We start from the raw sequence: 20,557 nt of genomic DNA, 5'->3' as shown, positions 1-20,557 counted from the left end.
AGTTCCAAAGGAGACAGAAGTCTTTCAGCAGTATGGTCCCCCTGCATCAAGGCCCTGAAGGAGACTCTCCAAAAGAGTAATTACAGGAAGAGGTAAGAACTAGCTGGAGCAGAAGGAGCAATTGTGCTTGGAAAGCAACATCCCAAAGAAACCTAAACTCTGTGCACTAAGCTCAACCCAAGGCTTGAACAAGCATAAGGCTCCAAAAGCCAGGACAGAACCTCTAGGTGTATAACCTTGAACATTTACAGATTGTCTCTAGGTCCCATGTGGGCACCTGGAGAATATCTATTGCTTGGTGGTCAGTTCATCCAAAGTTACTTAATCACTGAGGCTAGGGAGAGAAGTTACACATTAACTGATTTAAGGTTTAAGCCTGTAACAGAACAGAAGCTCAGGGCACATAAACCAGTTTCAAAATGGCTGAAACTGGTTTAAGATAAATCTGGTTGAATGAAGTATCAGACTTAACTGACGTGGGTCAAAACTTTTGTCTCAGACCTCTTCCTGGTTCATAGTTTCATAGTTAGCAGGGTTGGAAGGGACCTGAGCAGATCATCAAGTCCAACCCCCTGCCATGGCAGCAAAGAGTACTGGGCTCAAACGACCCCAGCAAGGTGATTGTCAAACCTTGTCTTGACGATCCCCAGGGTAGGAGCCAGCACCACTTCCCTTGGAAGTTGGTTCCAGCTCCTAGCCGCCCTGACAGTGAAGTAGCGCCTCCTGATGTCTAATCTGAATCTACCCTCTGCCAGCTTGTGATCGTTATTTCTAGTCACTCCTGGTAGTGCTCGGGGGAACAGGGACTTCCCCAATGCCTGCTGGTCCCCTCTGACTAGTTTATAACAGGCCACTAGATCCCCCCTCAGCCTTCTCTTGTGGAGGCTGAACAGGTTCAAGTCCCGTAGCCTCTCCTCACGGGGCCTGCCCTACTGCCCCCGATCCTGCAAATAATTCTCTCAAAAAGCTTACCCAGGATTGAGGTAAGACTAACTGGCCTATAGTTCCCCGGGTCCTCCTTCCTCCCTTTTTTGAAGATGGGAACCACATTGGCCCTCTTCCAGTCCTCTAGCACCACACCAGAGCACCACGAGTGCTCGTAAAGCCGCGCCAGAGAAACTCTGGAAGTCAGATAGTGCTCATCTCCCAGCTCACAGGAAGGTTTACCACCACGGGGCTAGGATGAGAATCCAGAGTACATTCACCAGCAGCCCACCTCATGATGGTCAAATCAAAAGCTGGAATTATGTGGTAGCCTCCTCCCTCCCAAGTAGTCTAGTTTTGGGCTCCCCACATGGACCTACTTATGAACCCTAATCCCAACTAACATGCCAAGGCATGCTGAAATTCAGCAAAGATTACTGGCCAAGAAAAATCACCCAGTGGCTGACCTAATATAGATGAAAGAAGCTGAATTCATTCTCACAGGCAAGCTAAGGAAGTACAGGCTGCATGAATGGATTGTAAGGTGGATAGAAAGTTGGCTGGAGAATCAGGTCCAGAGGGTAGTAATCAATGGCTTGATGTCTAGTTGGCAGCTGGTATCACAGAGTGCCCCAGGAGTTAGTCCCAGAGCTAGTTTTGTTCAATATCTTCATCAATGACCTGGAAGATGGTAGAGAGTACACCCACATCAAGTTTGCAGATGAGAGAAAGTTAGGGGGAGTAGTAGATACACTGGAGGGTAAGGTTAGGATTCAGAGGGACCTAGACAAATTAGAGGACTGGGCCTAAAGGAATGTCATGACAAGTGCAACAAAGACAACTGCAAAGTCCTGCACTTAGGATGGAACAATCCCGTGCACCAGTACAGGCTGGGGGCTGACTGGCTGGGCAGCAGTTCTGCAGAGAAGGACCTGGGGGTTACAGTGGACAGTAAGTTGAATATGAGGCAACAGTGTGCCCTTGTTGCCAAGAAGGCTAATGGCATACTGGGCTGCATCGGTAGGAGTGTTGCCAGCAGGTCAAGGGAAGTGATTCTTCCCCTCTATTCAGCACTGGTGAGACCACATCTGGAGTCCTGTGTCCAGTTTTGGGTCCCTCACTCCAGAAGGGATGTGGACAAATTGGAAAGAGTCCAGTACAGAGTAACAAAAATGGTTCAGGGGCTGGGGCACATGACTTCTGAAGAGAGGGTGAGGGAACTGGGCTTATTTAGTCTGGAGAAGAGAAGACTGAGAGGGAATTTAGTAGCAGCCTTCAACTACCTGAAGTGGGGGTTGAACGAGGATGTAGCTATTGTGTTCTCAGTGGTGGCAGATGACAGAACAAGGAGCAATGTTCTCAAGCTGCAGAAAGGGAAGTTTAGGTTAGATATTAGGGAGAATTTTCTCACTAGGAGTGTAGTGAAAAAGTGGAACAAATTTGCTCCTGGTCAGCCACACCAGCAGGGGGGAGTTCTCTGTCCCCAGTCCTAGCGCTGCTCAACTCCCAGCTTCCCCCAGGAGCTGATCAGCGCTGGGACAGGGTCCCTTTCTGAGCCCCCTTCCCTCCCCCCGCCCCCAAAACCTGGTGCTGCATAGCTCCCAACCGGTGCCAGAGCCAAGCAGACTGGAGCTGGGAAGCTCTCAACATTTGCTCCCAACAGGGTACATGTATAAACACATGCCCATGGAAGGCTTACTGTGCAGTAATTTCCTGCGCAATAAGACTATATTGCGTTAATAGCACACGTAGAGACGCTCAAAGACATTCATTTTCAGTTTTACTAGTTCAGAAACAAGTACAAAATTGGTTCTGTTTGCATTAGCTGCACAGCTAAGTTGTCACAAGCCGTTTCCTAGTGGCAAGGAGAAGTAGCCTTCCTTGCCAGCTTTCACTCACTACACACACATACACACATGCAGCAAGTAGATAAGGACTGAGACTCCAGTTTCCCTGATAGACCAGGTGCCATCCTCAGGGACTGCTTTATCTTATCCTACTCGGATAGAAAGTCAGACTTTGGCTTAGAGGATTTTCTGATAGGTGGTTGCCTCCTCCAGCTTTACCTGTGCTCAGTCCTTTAAGCTAGTCATTCTCAACCTTTTTTGGACCAGGACCCATTTGTAAACATTAGTGGCCAGTCCCAACCCAGTGCCCCTCACTCCTGACTCACAGCCCTCCAGCCCTCCCCCCACGTGTGGGGCAGGGGTGGCATGTGGATGCCCCAAGCAGCCCCTTGCAGGCTGGACCTCTGCCAGCCTACAAGGGAAAAGCCAGTTTCCACATTTTTCTCCTTTAAAAGGAGAATCATTTTTTTTTTAATTTGTTGATTCATTGTTAAAAGTTTGTTTGCAACCCTTTCATATATTCTTACAACCCACTTCGGGTCGTACACCCCAGGTTGAGAAATTCTGCTTTAAGCCTTCCGCAGCCCTAGTTCCATGCTAACACAATCCTCTTTCTTAGCCTACACTGCACCCTAGCGATAGATGTTCATTTCTACTGGCTGGCTGGCAAACCACCTCTCTTCTGAGTGTAGGCACGCACATAGACTCAGAGCTGTTTCAAAGGGGAATGTTTCAAAAGGGCCGCAGCTGTCGTGGTCTAATCGTTACTTGTGGACAAATGGGAACAATGCAAACATAGCAGAACCGCTCCAACTTTAATACCACTTCATCCAGTATTAAAGTGTTTTCCAACAGTTGTACTGTTGAACTTGTTCACATGGAAGGATTGGAATGTGACAGCTGTGGCCCTTTTGAAATGGCTCCAACAGATGTGCATCCACACCCTGATACCTGCCCAACTCCAAGGCTACAGCTACGGGAACAAAGCCAAATGGTGCAAACACCAGTAGAGAGAGCAAGATCCGAATTCTGCAAGTGGTTTAGGAGGAATGACTAAGACTGAAGATGAAGCTTAGAGGAATTAGACTGAATGGCAAGGAGATTTCTTGCTACAGAGATGCACAGGACTGTGGGATAGTCATTGTGGGAATCATTGGGTGCATCAGTTACTGAAGCAATGGGGAAGTGACTGGCCCTAGCTGAGTTTCTTCAGTAATTCCATGCTCTTAAAGACCAGGAAGACTCTGGATGCAGGGTGCCAGCTCCCCATTACTATGCCCTGTCTATAGAAACCTTTCAGGCTGCAGTAAGGGAGGGAGGGCCAGAAGAGCTGTCTTTGGGGCTGAGCCACAGTAAAGCATCTTTCAAGCTGCTCATACCACACAGCCAAACGCTGTCATTGCTGAGGAACGCTGTGGTGAGAGAGCTGCACCACTAACATTCTCGTAACAGAAAGGGCATTATGGGGAACAGGCCACCCTTGCACCAAGGGGCTGGGATCAAACAAAGCACTGGAGAGCGGGCCAGCCCACAAAGATTGGATCTGGAGCTGGACTTGCCTCAGACTTGAGGGCGGGACCTGGACCTGGGATGCAGTTATGGGGCCGGTCCCATTTCCACGTTCACTCCTTGCAGCCTTTCTGAAGGTAGCGTATCAGCGATGTAAAGTGTGCAGGAGTAAGTGAACCATGATCTTCTGAGGCTATCATCACTACCACTCTGTACAGAAGTCTGTGTTGCTGTAGAACCAGGGTTTTAGTGCCAGTTCCCCAATATAAGTCAGAGATAGGGAGAGAAAATGAAACATTGTTAAACATCAGCCGTTTCCCCCATACCACCACCACCACTGCACATTTCCACCAGCTTTAGGAACTCATACTCAGACCCTCCATCCCCAGTATGTCCTGCTTGCTCCCAGACTGGAAGCGTTATAAAAATAGCTGAGTGAACTATGCCCAGCCCCAGTAGAAACCAGCACACAAACTTTTAAAACAGCCCAATAAGTTACCCCCATTTGTTTGAAGTTTAATAAATGGTTTAGGGACGTGTGGGCAGGGGGTACCCGTTCCCACCATTCTCTTTTTTACTCAAGCCACTTCACTGACGTTCACAGCCCAAAGTGACTGGATACAGTGTCAAGACACATTTGCTGTAATTTAAGTGGTTAAATATTCCCTCTCATCCTGGAAACAGATTAGCCCTTCCAGTGGGATTACCATAGATAGAAGAACTGAGCAAATCAACACCACAAGCCCTCAAAACACTGACATTTCCCATTTCAAAATAGAGGCAAACTCAGCCCTACATGGCAAAATTGCCTGCTATCTATATGCAAAGAAATAAAACAGCTAATATTATCCTCCTCACAACTGCCTGACCAGACAAGTGCCATGGACTCTTAGCTAGACCATGAGAAAGAGTTTATTGGACAAAAAAACACCTGTAACATGTCTAGGAATAAAAGACAAAGTTGTTCTAAATCAAAAAGTTAAAATGTCTTTAGAGCCAGCCAAGAACCAGGGAATAAAAAACACATTTGTTTTGTTTATCTGCATTCAACATAAAAATCAGGCAAAGTCATTGCCCAGCATAGGAAACTGTCTACCAAAAAAAAATTTAAATCTAATGCTCAACAAGAGGGTCAGGTGAGAGAAATAGATCATAACAATCACAGGAGCATCTCTGACCAAATACAGGGGCCAGACTAGAAGTCAATGCTGCAAACATTCATCTCAGGAATGAGCATTCCCCTCACCTGTCCTCTGTAAGTATTCATAGTATGCAACTCTAGTGCAGAGGAACTACGATCGCTCGGGATTAGAAAAAATCTTAGATATCACGCATGCTGGCTAGAGAAAGGAACTGATGGTGTGATCTGCTGACACAGCAAAGGATTGCAAGGCAGGAATTCCTGGGACCTGAGAATCTCCATGTGCTAAAAAATACCCCACCATGGTTTGCCACAATATGTGCACATTCAGAAGTGGTGTAAACAGGCCAGGATGCCTGAGCACCTTGTGTTGTGCAAGGCATGCACAGCAAAGGAACCAGGCCCAGAATGTAACAGCTGGAGTTGGTCACATGTGACAGTACCTAAAAGTGACCCAGCCAGAAAGATTACAGCCTTACCTCCTGTAGCAAGAGATGCTAAATTGCTGCCAGACACAAATACTAAAGTAAGCAAGACCCTGTGCCACACATGAGACCTAAATTATGCAACAGGTTTCTGCAGTCATGCAGCAAAGAACTGAGAGGCCCTCTGTACCACTCCAGCCCAGTTCAACCCACATACTGGCCTCCTTGCATTCATTTATCTTCATATCAACTCAATTTTTTTTTTACGCTGTCCCAACTTCAAAGCTTTTTTGACATGTTGCAGACAGCTGTACTGACCTGACCTAGACACTGCCAGTGAAGAAACTGGTAGTCCAGACACATGGGTAGTGGGGAGTGGGACTTTCGAAGCCAGGGAGGTGTGGAAGCATGTTAGGATTTCTGGAATGAAGGCTGTAGCTGAGGCTTCCGGTTCCAGGATGTAAAACAGGTATAGAGGCAACTTTCCATTTGATGGAAGATAGTAACAGATCCAGGAACAGGGCAAGGTGGGGGATGCCTCCCCAGCTTTGGCCATGCTGAGTTTGCTGCCTGGTCAGCATGGGCTCCTCATGAAGCTCCATGTGAACAGTCAAGTCTGAGCTCATCTATTGATTGGCGGGGTGGGGTGAGGAGTCTGCACTAAGCACCTGCTTTATGTAGCTCTGGAGCCCAAGGGATAAGCACAGCTGCTATTTGACCTTCCCTTGTCTCCCCCTTCCCAGGGAATTTAACAGCAGCAGAAAGGAGGGCATGACTGGCAGTGGTGGCACTCACCCTCTGGACTCTGGAACTGTGGGAAAGTGGGGGCTCCAGGCAAACCCCACAGAGAGCTCAGTGTGACACACAGAGGTGCAACCAAGCTGCCACCCCGATGGAAGATGGGGACTTGAATTTCTTGTTCTCCAATTAATCACCCCCCCACACACACATACACCTCACCTTGCTATCTGCTGCTACATGACCAATGTCATAACCAATGCCCACATTAACCTATTTCAGCTGCAATGATGAGGTCAGATACAGTTAGCTGTGAAGCTGAACTATGGAAATATAACTCTCCCTCAAGAGGATTGGGGGGGTTGATTGTTTTGGGGGTTTTTTTTAAATGAAAGCCAAGACTGTGGAGCACACAAACAAAAAGACTCTCCAAATTGCACAGCATTAGAAGTGCCTCGCACAAGTAACTAGCAACCCCCGGTGTATGGTGCCAGGAGGCCAAAGAACATGGACACCTAGGTGGTAGCTTACTGTTGCCTGGGCTGATTTCCAAGAAGGGCACGGTACCTTCACTCAGTGCTAGGTAGTGAGAGCCTTGATCAGCATCTAATCTACAGCACCACCCTGTGTAACAGCAACACCCCTCCCTTAATATACACACAACAGCCACCCACCCTCAGCATTGCACAGCTCAGCTGGGATAGCAACAGCCTGTCTTGAGAAAAGGATCCAAGCAACCTGCTCTTTCTGTCCTTCCCCACTTCCACCTTATTGCACTCATTGCCTGAATGGTACTTTCACCAGCGCAAAGCAACTTTCTCTAGGCAGCCAGAATTTGCAATCTCACCTGACTGACCAGTACATTTCTTGAGGGGGAAAAAATAGTTAATGTCCTATGGCCAAGTCTGGATTGATGTTACCCACAAGCCCCTTTTTCTGCTACACTAGGTGTTACGATGCACTGTCAGGGTGCTACCTAACCCAGTGCAGTTGAACTAGTTGCAACATTTCTGCCCCTTCTCCAGGAAGCAAGAGCACAAAACTGGATGTATCCCCAGTGATTTATGCCATATTCCTCCCTGCAGGATCCGCATGCCCTTCTCCTTGCCCTCATGCTGCAGACACCTGCATGGAAGTTCAGACTGAGACATGTTAAACAGTGTTGCTGACTGCCCTGATGTACATCGCTATCCGTTCTGAGGAAAAGCTCATGCATTTTAATTATATAATAATGCTGTCACATTTTGGATAGCAAAACAGCCGCTTTTTTGTCCTAAGAGGGAAGAGGAGAAGAAGAACCAGTTCATTAAATCTATTTTAGGAAGTCAGTAAATAAGATCAAAGCCATAGATATTTAATATACGTATGAAAGAGTGTGAGAAGGGAGTTGGTACTGAAGTGCCAAACTCTACAGCAGGTAGTTTGAGGAGCACGGGGTAGAAGTACAAGACCTGAGGCCCAGGAGGAGCTAATGAGAAACAAGTTCTGCCCTGTTGAAACTTACCACTTGATGATTATAATAGTTAGTGTCAATTTGCTTGTTACCCAAGATTGTTTCTTTCCCACACCCAAATATTCAGGTTACGCTGCATCAGTATTTCACAGGGGTTGGCTGAACTCAGCTGCCAGCCTCCTTCAAATCCAGCCAACCAGGCTGCTTTCTGTTGGCCTTTTCATAAGATGCTTTGAATGAAACAAAACAGGCAACCAGAGACTGACACCCAGCGACCAGCACTGTGCCGGCCTATTAGTCCTGCTGGATGTTTCAGCAGGCTGCGAGGCGGGATTGGCAGAGGTTTGAACTGCAGAGGGCGGATTTGGCAAGGCTCCTCGTCTCCCAGGCAGTAACTGCAAAGGCCAGAAACCTACTGGTTATGCGGAGGGAAGTCAGGTTTGCACCTCCCCATGGGAGAGAGCAGCTGAGGTGCTAGAGCCTCTTCAACCCTTGCACATCAGCCACGCTAGTCTCTCCAGGGCACCGGGCTTTTGAAGATGCGTTTTTTGCCTCACTCCAGCCTGTTGCTTCCTTTCATAAACAGACCGTTTCCTTGCATACAAATCAGACGTGCGCTTGCCCCTTCTGCAGCAGCCGCCTTATCGCACGGGCCTTGGTGGTGCTCCTAAAGTCAATGGGTGAGGTGGGTTTCCCTTGCAGCAATCGGAGACAGGCGTCACATCCCAGGCACTGGCCTGCCCAAGGCATCCTTTGCCTTCGAAGCAGCAGGTGCCTGCCTGGCTGGCAAGAGGTGCCTGGGGAAGCTGGCAGTACTTACGTGGTATCTGGGTCCATGAAGGCAGTTTTCCTTAAGCATTCCTGGGGATAACTTCTTCCGGTGGGGTTCAGTGCCCTCCCCTCCCCCAAGGTGTTGGGGCTTAAAGCCCACTTTATGGAAACGGGAGGCTCCTGCTCCTGAGGGCAGGTGAAACCCGGGGGCATCCGAACCCCAAACCTCCTGCACGTAGGATGCCCACCAAAAGACTGGAAATATCTGGTGGGGTGGACGACGTTTGCCGGTTGCAGGGCCACTTACGGTTCTGGACTGACTCGCAGATTTGGACTCGATTTGGTTTGGAACATGACAAATTTCTCTTAAAAAAAAAAAAGGCCTGCGGAAGCTGGCAAAGCACCCGCTGCCCTGGAAGGGCCTTATGCGCGGCCGGGCACCGCAAGGAGCTGGCGGGAAGAAGGCGCGGGAGCGCCGGGTCGCGGCCGCCGCAGTGCCCCCCGGCCCCGCACACTCACCCGCGCCCTGGCTGCCGCTGCCCACGCGGATGGCGGTGTCCAGCAGGACGGACTCGGCGTTGCCCATGGCCCGGCTCTCGGCGCTCGCAGACTCCAGCCCTTGGCAGCCCGCGCCGCTCCCGCCAGATCCCGTTCGAACCCGCGCCCGCCCTCGCCGCCGCCGCCAGCCACTCCGCGCCCGCGGGCCGGGCCGCCGCCGCGGCGGGGCGGGGCGGGGCGGGGCGGGCGGCACCTGCCCGGCGCCGAGCGCGGGGAAGCCCGTCCCGCCACGGGGCGCTTGTTCAATAAAGCCCTCCTGGGGCTTCGCTGGTTGCCCCCTGCCCCCTGGTTGCTGCTGCAGGCCTCGGGGTGTTTGTAGCCGATGAGTAAATATTGGTGGAAGGGCTGATGGAAATATACCGGCGACGTGTCTAGCACAGGAGTGCTCAGATTCCTTCTATTAGGACACGTCTAATACAACAGAGGTGTTACCAAAATACAAATATGCATGATTTTAAAAGTCTGCATAATTATGCAGAGGCTTCCCAGAGGCACTGGGTGTTTTCTGGGGACTTTGGCTCCACTGTGCCAACGCTGCTGCTGGGACCGAAGCTGGAGGTTTCTGGCTGCAGGGTTTTGCCCCTCTGCTCAGGGTGAGGCTGATCATCAGATTTGGGGGCAGAAAGGAATCTTACCCCATGGTCAGGCTGGTATGGACTGGGGAGTGGGGTGCCATCCCCTGTGAATGGAGTGTGGCCCTCCACCTGGGATCTCTCCGGCCTGTACTGACAACATTTCATGGAAACAGGACGTCTTTCCCCGTGGCAGATTCAGGTGTTAGGTCTGTGTTGTGTCAGGGTTGAGGGCAGTCTCATGTAGAGTTTAGATTATGGATTGTATAGGGATAGGTTTGGATGGGGATGATTCTGCCTTGCGCGGGGGGTTGGGCTAGATATCTCCGGAGGTCCTTTGCAGCCCTACTTCTCTATGATTTTATGATTCATCTGCCTTGAATTGAACATTGATGTCAGAGGTATCAGGACAGTGCTCCTGGTACCAACACAGCCTATTAACACTTGGGGCACAAGATAACAGGGAGAGCTTCCCGGTGGACTTGACTTTGAAAGGGCCTTAGTAAAGTCATTGGGTCCCACTAATTTCTGTCTGTAGTTCCACTAACTTCAAGAGAACACAGGGACTCTCAACCCAGTCCAGACCAACAGTCTGTCTATCCTGGTATCAAATAGTGGTCAGTACTTGTTGTTTCAAAGGAGGTGAAAGTAACTCTGCAGCAGGCAAATATTTAATAACTTGGGAAGAATTTCTTCCTAATTCCAGGTAGCTTGGGTTTGCCTTATACCCCAAAGCATGAGGCTCTAAGTCCTACCATTTCCTGTGAGCTCCTGTGGTTCCCTGCCTACATGGAATAGCAGGCACCTCTCCTGATTAAGTTTTGCAGAGTACTAAGGCTAAGTACAGACAAAAAGTCTGAGGCTTAAACGATTCAGTCTCTGCAGGCTAGTATGAGCTGCATAGATTGACCTGATAAGTGAACAGACATTCACTTTTAATTCTGGAAATGTAGCCACATGCCTGCAATGGTCCAGGCCAAAAGCTGGAGGGTGCTAGAGCACACCTCCCTGCTCAGCTGGTGCAGACAGCTTGGGCCAAGTCTAGCCCACCCACCCTGTAAGGAACGGGGCATCCTGGGATGCTGGGGGAACTATGAGTTAACTTGAATATGGAGGGGATCTGGGACAGAAGTTCGGTAAACCAACTGAATCTAAATCAGTTAAGTCTGATACTACATCTATCCAGGTTTATCTTAAACTGGTTTTGGCCATTTTGAAAGTGGCTTATATGCACTGAACTTCTGTTGCATTACAGATTTGAATTGGTTTCTGATCACTTATACTGGCTTCTGTGTAATTGCTGTCCCTAGTCTAACAGACTTCCTGGATTTTGTCCCTCCACTCCAGGGTTTTGCCCCTCCACTCAGGGTCAAGCCAATCCTCATATTTAGGGTCAGGAAGATATTTTACGCATGGTCAGATTGGTATGGACTGTGGGCGGGGAGGAGGGATTGCCTTCCTCTGTAACAGGAGTGTGACCTTCCACCTGGGATCTCTTGAGCACATATTGACATTTCACAGAAGCAGGACATTGGCTGCTGCAGTTCCCCAAGCTGCTTATGATATAAATGCAACATGATGAGTAGATCTTCTGTGGTAGTGTTTAGAAGTGTGCAAGGCCTGTAGGACAGTAGTAGTATTTCCCCTTACAGGGACACTGCCCTCCAATCTCAGTGTCTCTTATCAAATTACATAATGTAGAGAGCAAGGCTGAGGAAGGCTGATGCTCTGCTAATGTGTATGAGCAGCAGAGTGACGATGACATCTGGGTACTCCTTATCTGACAGCTAATGCACTTTTTATCTCCTCTGGTAGGTGTGTGTGATGCTACAAGGCCTCATTTTTTAAACTCCAGCAGCCTTCAAAAGCATCCTGCAGCTGTGGATGGTACTGACCTCAGACACTTCAGGCAGAAGTTTAATAATCCTTTTTTTCCAGTAATAATGCTAATTTCCAAAGCAATATCCAAATATTAGCTGGTTAATGGTGGCAACAGCCCTGTTAGATTGGTACATGACATTAATCCTGTTTCATAGCTGGAGAAAGTGAATGATTTACATAAGGCCATATAACAAGTTATCATTAGAACCAGGAATTGAACTGTGTGGTCATTCTCTAAGACCTGGCTATTACTGAACCTTCAAAGGGCACCCAATTCACAGACTGTCTTAACAATAAGGGGATGAGCCTGCATGCTCTGCTTATACTCACCAGATACCTGGAGTTGAGAGTAGGTTATTTTCAGTCCTGAGGAGGTTAAGTAATAGATACAGAAGCTTGCTGTGTCCCATAATAACAGGAGAGTTAGAGCTGCTGTTGCAGGGGTGCTGCAGGTTAGTAGTTGCCCACTGTAAAAGTTAACCAACTCAAAAGCCAAGGAAACAGGCTCTAGAGCCAAACGGTTGGCATATGCTATATTTTGTGATTACTTAGACTTATAATTACCGGGAATTCAGGCAGGGATGGGACCCCTGAAGCACAACCAAAATATTTTGGTCCATAAGTGCAGCCTTCCTCTGTCTAAATCTGCTTGAGCAGCTGCCATCCTGGCCCAAGAAGGAGGAAGACTAAAAGCCAAGCCAAGCCATGTGTGCTCAGCTGGCCACTTGCTGATGTGTGGAAGAGTCCTGGATGTGCTCTAATTAACAAAGGCTGACAGGTCTCCTCAGGAGGACTGGGGATATTAATATAAATGGTAACAGCATCATGCAGAATGAGTCACTTCATCCCCTTCCTAGAAACATCAGCTTCTTGGGAGGCAGCACATCAGCTCCCTCCAGTTTCTCTCTTGCTGCTAGCCAGCACACTAGTTAGTCCTGTGGCAACAGGATATAAGGTAGCCTATGAATCACCAGCCTGAAGCTCAGAAGATATAGAAAGCAACAGAAGACTGGAAAGGGTCTCCTGGGCCATCAAGTCCAGTGCTGTGTGTATGTGAACTATTGTTAACCAAAAGCATCCACCAAATCACCCTTCAAGCCCTCACCTATGACTACAAGGGTCAATAAGCAAAAAAAAAAAATGCCTATTTTATCCACACGTAAAAGGCAATGCCCTGCTGCTGCTTGAATTCTTGTTACAGCTTGGCCAGTGATTTATTGTGTGGCCTTAATCAAGTCACTTGAACCCCCTGTTTCTGTTAATGCTGACCTACTGCAGTGGGATGCTGGGAGGTTAAGCAGGCTTATGTATAGGTAGCATTCTGAATGAGCAAACTGGTACTTGGCATCAGCAGAATTTGTCTATGGTGCTTTGGTGCACTTCAAGAAATGCCTGATTTGGCTAAACTACTTTTTCCACAGGACAGTTGCAACACCACAGGTTTCCCACCTCCCTGCCAAACTGTGGCTTGCAAAAACCCTCATGTAGTCTCCATCGCTACTTCAGATCATGATGATGGGATGGGCTTCACCTCTCCCCCAAAGGTAAGCGTGTGTTCTCTTTCCAGTTGGCTGACCTTCTCCAGTGGGCTTTAAACTAGGCTTGTCGGGGAAGGGGAGGATGAGGATGGAGGGAGCCATGGACCACTGATCCAAGAGATGCCCACATGAACAGCCCAGCCAAGACAGGCGACGAGCACAAGAAATACCCAGGTAAGAGACAGGGGCCCAGATAGTCCTGGGATTAGGGGTGCGGTGCATACACCCTCAGGAGGCCTTAAATGCCTCTACACTAATGCTTGTAGTATGGGGAAACAAGCAGGAGGAACTTGCCCTCCTACTAGCTAACACAAACCCAGACATAGTGGGGCTCGCTGAAACTTGGTGGGATCCAACACACAACTGGGCGGTAAACGTCAAGGGCTATAGACTGTACAAGAGGGATAGAACAGGGAGGAAAGGCGGGGGTGTGGCGCTCTACGTCAAAGAGCAATACACATCCTCAGCAAGCAGCACTGGGTCTGAGATAGGGCAGACAGAGGTGCTCTGGGTCAGAATACAAGGGGGTTAGGGGGAAAGGGACTTAACAGTGGGGGTCTACTACAGACCACCCAACCAGGGGGAAGAGCTGGACTGGGAATTCTCAGGTCAGCTCACGGAGGCAGTTAAGAAAATGGACGTGGTCATCATGGGAGACCTAAACTACCCAGACATCTGCTGGGAATAGCAGTCAGCCAGCCAGGTCTGACCACTCACGTAGGTTCCTAGCCAAGTTACAGGACCTCCATCTAATCCAGGAGGTGCACAGTCCCACCAGGGGAAATACCTTGTTGGATCTGGTCCTTGCCATGGGAGACGACCTGGTGAATGGACTGTGGGTTCTTGACCATCTGGGCAATAGCGATCATCACCTGCTAGAATTCACCATCGAGTGCAGGGTGTCAAAGGCCTATAGCAAGGCAGCAGCCATGGACTACAGGAGGGCCGATTTCAATAAGGTAAGGAGACTAGTCGGGGAGGCACTGAGGTCCCGAGGGGAGGGGAGTTGGGAGTCCCATAAGAGTGGTTGTTCCTTAAGGAGATGATCCTCCAAGCCCAAAGGGTGACCATCCCAATGTGGATCAAAGGGGGCAAGAGTTATCAAAAGCCCTCATGGCTCACCAAAAGCATCCAGGAACACCTCAAAGCTAAAAAGGAGGCAAACACCCAATGGAAGGGAGGGGCCATCACCAAGGAGGATTATACCTCCATTGCTCAAGATTGTAGGGGGGCTGTTAGGAAGGCTAAAGCAGAGATGGAACTGGGACTAGCGACCCGGATCAAGGACAACAAGAAGTCCTTTTTAAAATACATAGGAGGTAAAAAGAAGGTACTGGGCAACACGAGGCCTCTGCAGGACACTCTAGGAAATCTGGTGGTCACACCAGATGACAAAGCTAATCTCTTTAACAATTTCTTTGCCTCCATTTTTCTAAGCAGAGACCAGTCACACCCCCCACTGGGATCCCAGATGGACCCAGGGGAGGAGCAACAAGGCCCAAGGTCAGTGAGGACCTAGTCGGGGAACTTCTGGTGGGACTAGACATGTTCATATCAGCAGGTCCTGACGATCTCCACCCCAGAGTGCTGAGGGAATTGGCAGAGGTCATTGCAGGACCCCTGGCACAGCTTTATGAGCACTCATGGTGCTCTGGCGAGGTGCCAGAGGACTGGAAAAGGGCCAATGTGGTCCCCATTTTCAAAAAAGGGAGGAAGGAGGACCCAGGAAACTGTAGGCCCGTTAGTCTTACCTCAGTCCTGGGGAAGCTGTTTGAGAAACTTATCCAGGAGCACATGTGCAAGGGACCAGCAATGGAGATTATGCTTAGGGGCAACCAACATGGGTTCATTAGAGGCAGGTCCTGTCAGACCAACCTAGTTGCCTCCTTTGACCAGGTCACAAAATCCTTGGATGCAGGGGTAGCAGTGGACATAGTCTTTCTGGACTTTCGGAAGGCCTTCGACATTGTATCTCACCCCATTCTCATTAAAAAATTAGGCGACTGTGGTGTCGATGCCTACACAGTCAGATGGGTCGCAAATTGGCTGGAGGGCCGCACACAGAGAGTGGTGGTAGATGGGTCATTTTCAACCTGGAGGGATGTGGGCAGTGGGGTTCCACAGGGCTCGGTCCTCGGGTCCACACTGTTCAACATCTTCATCAACGACTTGAATGAGGGGGTGAAAAGTACCTTGTTCAAATTCACAGATGACACTAAGATGTGGGGAGAAGTGGGCACGCTGGAGGAGGGGGACAGGCTACAACTAGATTTGGACAGGTTACAGGGGTGGGTGGATAAGAACAGGATGGGTTTCAACACTGACAAGTGCAAGGTATTGTACCAGGGAGGAAGAACCAGCAGCATACCTACATACTGGGGAACTCCCTTCTCAGCAGCACAGAGGCAGAAAAAGATCTTGGAGTCAGTATTGATGCCAAAATGAATATGGGCCACCAATGGGAGGATGCAGTCAGGAAAGCTGACCACACCTTGCCATGCATTCACAGATGCATCACAAGCAGGTCCAAGGAGGTGATCCTCCCCCTCTATGCGACACTGGTCAGGCCACAGTTGGAGTACTGTGTCCAGTTCTGGATGCCGCACTTCAGGCGGGATGTGGCCAGCATCAAGAGGGTTCAGAGGAGAGCCACTTGCATGATCAGGGGACAGCAGGGCAGGCCCTACAAAGGGAGGCTACAGGACCTGAACCTGTTCAGCCTCCACAAGAGAAGGCTGAGAGGCGATCTGGTGGCTGTCTATAAACTGGCCAAGGGGAACCAGCAGGCAATGGGATAGTCCCTGTTCCCCTGAGCACTACCAGGAATGACTAGAAATAACGGTCACAAACTGGCAGAGGGTAGATTCAGGCTAGATATCAGGAGGTGCTACTTCACGGTCAGGGCGGCTATGATCTGGAACCAACTTCCAAGGGAAGTTGCTCCTACCCTGGGGTCTTCAAAAGGAGGCTAGATAATCACGTAGCCGGGGTCGTTTGACCCCAGCATCCTTTCCTGCCCAGGGCAGGGGGTCGGACTTGATGATCCGCTTAGGTCCCTTCCAACCCTACCAACTATGAAACTATGAAACTATCCCTTTGCTGAGACTAAATAGTGTTTTTTGAAGTTTAGCCATTTGTCTTTTGAGAGCTAAAGTGAGACTTAGTGGTTCTTTTCATAGAGGCGAGCTAACAGCTATGAGTTGGTGATAACTTCAGGACATATATATCCAGCCTACACTGTAACCAACAACCTCAGATAAAAGATCGAGGTCCCATGAGTAGTCATATTCCAGTTCAAGTGGCACCACAGCTGCACTACCAGGCAGACAGCTGTTAGTACTGCCTTACAGAGCCCACTGCTTTCCCAGATTGATAGCCTTCCTATGAAATCAGGCCCTGCATGTTTACTAACTAGTGTTGTTTCTGTTGCAATAGCTCCCAGGCAGGATCAGAGCCACATTTTCACAGCTGCCACACAAACTCACAAAATACTATAGTCCCCAAGTCAAAGAGAGCTCCAAGGAGGTGATCCTCCCTCTCTATGCGGCACTGGTCAGGCTGCAGCTGGAGTACTGCATTCAGTTCTGGGTGACGCACTTCAGGAGGGATGTGGACAACATGGAGAGGGTCCAGAGGAGGCCACCCGCATGATCAGGGGGCAGCGAGGCAGGCCCTATGAGGAGAGGCTACGGGACATGAACCTGTTCAGCCTCCACAAGAGAAGGATCTAGTAGCCTGTTACAAACTAGTCAGAGGGGACCAGCAGGCACTGGGGGAGTCCCTGTTCCCCCGAGCACTACCAGGAGTGACTAGGAATAATGGTCACAAGCTGGCAGAGGGTAGATTCAGGCTAGATATCAGGAGGTGCTACTTCATGGTCAGGTGGCTAGGATCTGGAACCAACTTCCAAGTGAAGTGGTGCTGGCTCCTACCCTGGGGGTATTTAAGAGGAGGCTAGAAGTATACCTTGCCAGGGTCATTTGACCCCAGTACTCTTTGCTGCCATGGCAGGGGGTCAGGCTCGATGATCTGCTCAGGTCGCTTCCGACCCTGCTACCTATGAAACTATGAAATTATGACTGAGCAGTAGCCTGGGTATCTGTCATCAGGAAGCATAAAAAATGGATCTCTGTGTCTGTCAAGTCCTCTCCACAATTAATCAATGACTCTCAGCTATCTAGAGGTATGTAGAAAAAACATTTAACACTGTGTCTATGTCCAAATCTTTCCAAATCTCCCCAAATTGATTTGAAGGGTTCCAATTCGATTCAGAGAGATTAAAGGGTCCTCTGATTCGATTCGGATTTGGGGATTCGGCCACCGAATCAGGCCGAATCTCCGCCAGATTGAATCAAAGACCGAAGCTTCACGCAGCCCCAGTGCTCAGTTCCTTCCCTTGAAATTTATGCAACGATAGAACCATAAGAACATTGGAAAAGCATCACATTTTCTGATTTAATTACTCTGGTAAGCACATATATTCCTGGAGGAGGAAATTTTTGCTTCAACTAGGACACAGGTGAGATGCACTAAAATACACTGAATGATGTAATATGTTGTGTCTTGGACCAGCTTGTAGCAGAGGCCTGGCCCTAGAAGTCGGGAATCCTGACCTTGTATTCCTGGCTTTGCCACATGATCTTGGGTAAGTGTCTCAGTATCTTACTACATATCAACAATAATAGTAATAATAGCTGTAGTAAATAGTTTCTTATATACGCATTCATCAAACTTCAAAACACTTCACAAATTATTTTCGCCATTTAACAGATGGGGAAAACAAAGCACAAAGAGAAGAGCTTCTTTCCCAGCAGACCAAAGGTAGAAATAGGACAACCGAGATCTACTGAGTTCTGAAGTGATGTTATATTCCAATGGGCCACAGTGGATGCATTTACACATGCCAATTTAAAGCATTTTAGCCTCAGCCTGACTTAAGGTATGTTAAGAGTGCCCATCTACACATGCATGTCTTAAAAATGGTGAACGCAGGTGTCAAATTTAGGCACAAATAGGTAAAGTCCATTAACACATGTATAGATGTGTTAAGACACATTAACACTGTGTATGGACTGACTTGGGACTAACTTTAGTCCCACATTAGTCCGCGCACACAGCATTAATGTCCTTTAATGCATACACATGTAGATGCAAGCCTAAATTGCCTTAATGAGCATTGAACTAACGTGTGTTAAATTTAGGTACGCCTAAATGTACACATAGACATGCCCAGTGTCTCTCCCAAGCTTGTCTGCTTTCTATTGCATTGTGAGAATGAAAGTGCTTTGAGATGCTCAGCTGAAAAGTGCTGTGCAAAGGCAAAGTATTTGATTGTTCCTTTTTAATGTAACAGTTTTGTCAGAGGCAGCCAGAACTGGCATATCACTCAGCTCTAACATCACAGCCATCTGATTTCACAGGTTGAAATGGCACCAATAGTGATATGCCCAACTGGTCTGAGCACAGCACAGGACTTTGCCTCCCTTGAATTTTGATTTCAACTCTGCTGCTGCTGCACTTAAGCAAGACATTCCCTGTCCCTCTGCTTCAGTTTCCCCATATGTAAAAAGAGGATAATACCAATATTAACTTACCTAGCTCTCAGGGTGCTGGAATAAATTAATGGCTAGGGGAAAAATGAAGGTGGAAGTGCCAATTATTATAACTGGATAGTCTGGCCTTATTGTTGTCTGTGTCACTGTAGTATACATGGGACTCAAGCAGGCATTAATTCTATTGATATGGGTGCTATGCAAAATTAAAAAATGGCCCCTATTCTGAACCCTTGCAATATTCCCAAGAAAACAGGATTTCCTTATTCCTAGATCTATTTTAGTGGCTCCATCTATAGGTCTGGAAATTGACCACTAGAGGGAGGGATTTCCCAGCAAATCATTTAACTTGATCGTGATCAACTATTTTAGACTCAAGGCACCCCTCAGAAAATGCCAGCTCTTAGCTTTCCCTTGTTTTCGGACTATTCAAAAATAATAGAGCAGCTCTACTGCTACAAAGAACTCAGAAAGATGACAACAGGTTGGAATGTTTTTGATATACTATAGATTCCTATTTGAAATCTCTGGGTTTAACTTCTGAATTGTGTAGATATTTTCACAGCTGACAGTGCTAATATTGTGTGATGCCTTGTAGCACTCTTCAAAGGATTTTGCAGCATCCTTCTTGGGAACCACTGTCATAGGCATTCATAGGAAACTTCCATCCACGTTTATAAATTAAACAATGAATTTATATCAACAGAGTTACATCAGTCAGTACCGCAGCAAGGGGAGGGAGCGAGTGGAGTGACCACACCAGGCACCAAAGCAAAGGGGTGCCAACAGATGCTGCCCAGCCAGGGCAAGTCACAGGACAGAGCTGTGAATGGCTCGTTTGGAGGGGCACGGGGATGGGGGAAGGGGATGCCCCCAGGATCTGCATGCGGGGCAAGGGCAGGCTGCCACTGTGGGCTTTGCCCAGGCGCCAGACTTCATTGGCCACTGTGGTCCCTCTACTTTTTCTGTGGCAAGTTAGAGTGTTATGTCCTGTGATTGTGTGTCAGTGTTGACTGTAGTTTTGTTAACTGGCTGGAAAATAGGTTTGTATAGGATGTTTTGGATAGGCATGATTCTGACTCAGGCAGGGGGTTGGGTTAGATCAGTGGTATCCAGCCCTTTACCCCAGTGGGTCAAATGGGTGGTGCCTGGTCCATCCATGGGCTGGATCAGGCTAGTGGCCCCAATCCAGCTCTCAGGGAGGACATGGTGGGACAGTATCTGGCTGCATGGAGGGGAGTGGGGTGCAGGCCAGCCCCAATTCAGTGCCACAGCAGGAAGGGTGTGTGGCCCAACCTTAATTCAGCCACTTGGTCCTGATTCAGCCCTGTAGGGGGGAGGAGGAATGACCTGGCCCTGATGTGGCTGTGCCAAGGTGGGGAAGGTGGAATGGAGAATTTGATAGCCAGGGAAGCTGGCGGTACTAATGGTACTATTGCTCCTTTGGCGTCAAATTTCCAGACCCCCAGGGAGCCCCATGGGCCAGATGTAATAGTTCTGTGGGCCACATTTGTCCTGCAGGCCAGAGGTTGGGCACCTCAGAACTAAGTGACCTCTAGAGACCTATAGAAATTCCCATGATTTTCTGTGAGCTATACTGTTATATCCTCATATGCATATACACGTGGAAAATCTGAGGCTGACACAA

General features: G+C 48.7%; 1 protein-coding gene across 1 annotated transcript in view; it reads right to left on the bottom strand.

The window, feature by feature from the left end:
* Positions 1-9,501, bottom strand: part of NEURL1B (neuralized E3 ubiquitin protein ligase 1B) — a 217,481-nt gene extending 207,980 nt beyond the window's left edge. The window contains exon 1 of the mRNA XM_090065180.1: positions 9,328-9,501. Within this exon, the coding sequence (XP_089921306.1) occupies positions 9,328-9,394 (67 nt within the window). The 5' untranslated portion in view covers positions 9,395-9,501. The remainder of the gene's footprint in view (positions 1-9,327) is intronic.
* Between the last annotated feature and the right edge of the window lie 11,056 nt (positions 9,502-20,557).

Source organism: Crocodylus siamensis, chromosome 10 (assembly GCF_052110815.1).
Source record: "Crocodylus siamensis isolate JL-2025a chromosome 10, ASM5211081v1, whole genome shotgun sequence".
Lineage (NCBI taxonomy): Eukaryota > Metazoa > Chordata > Crocodylia > Crocodylidae > Crocodylus > Crocodylus siamensis.
The sequence above is the reverse complement of the archived record's forward strand: the minus strand, read 5'-3'. Positions and strand labels throughout refer to the sequence as shown.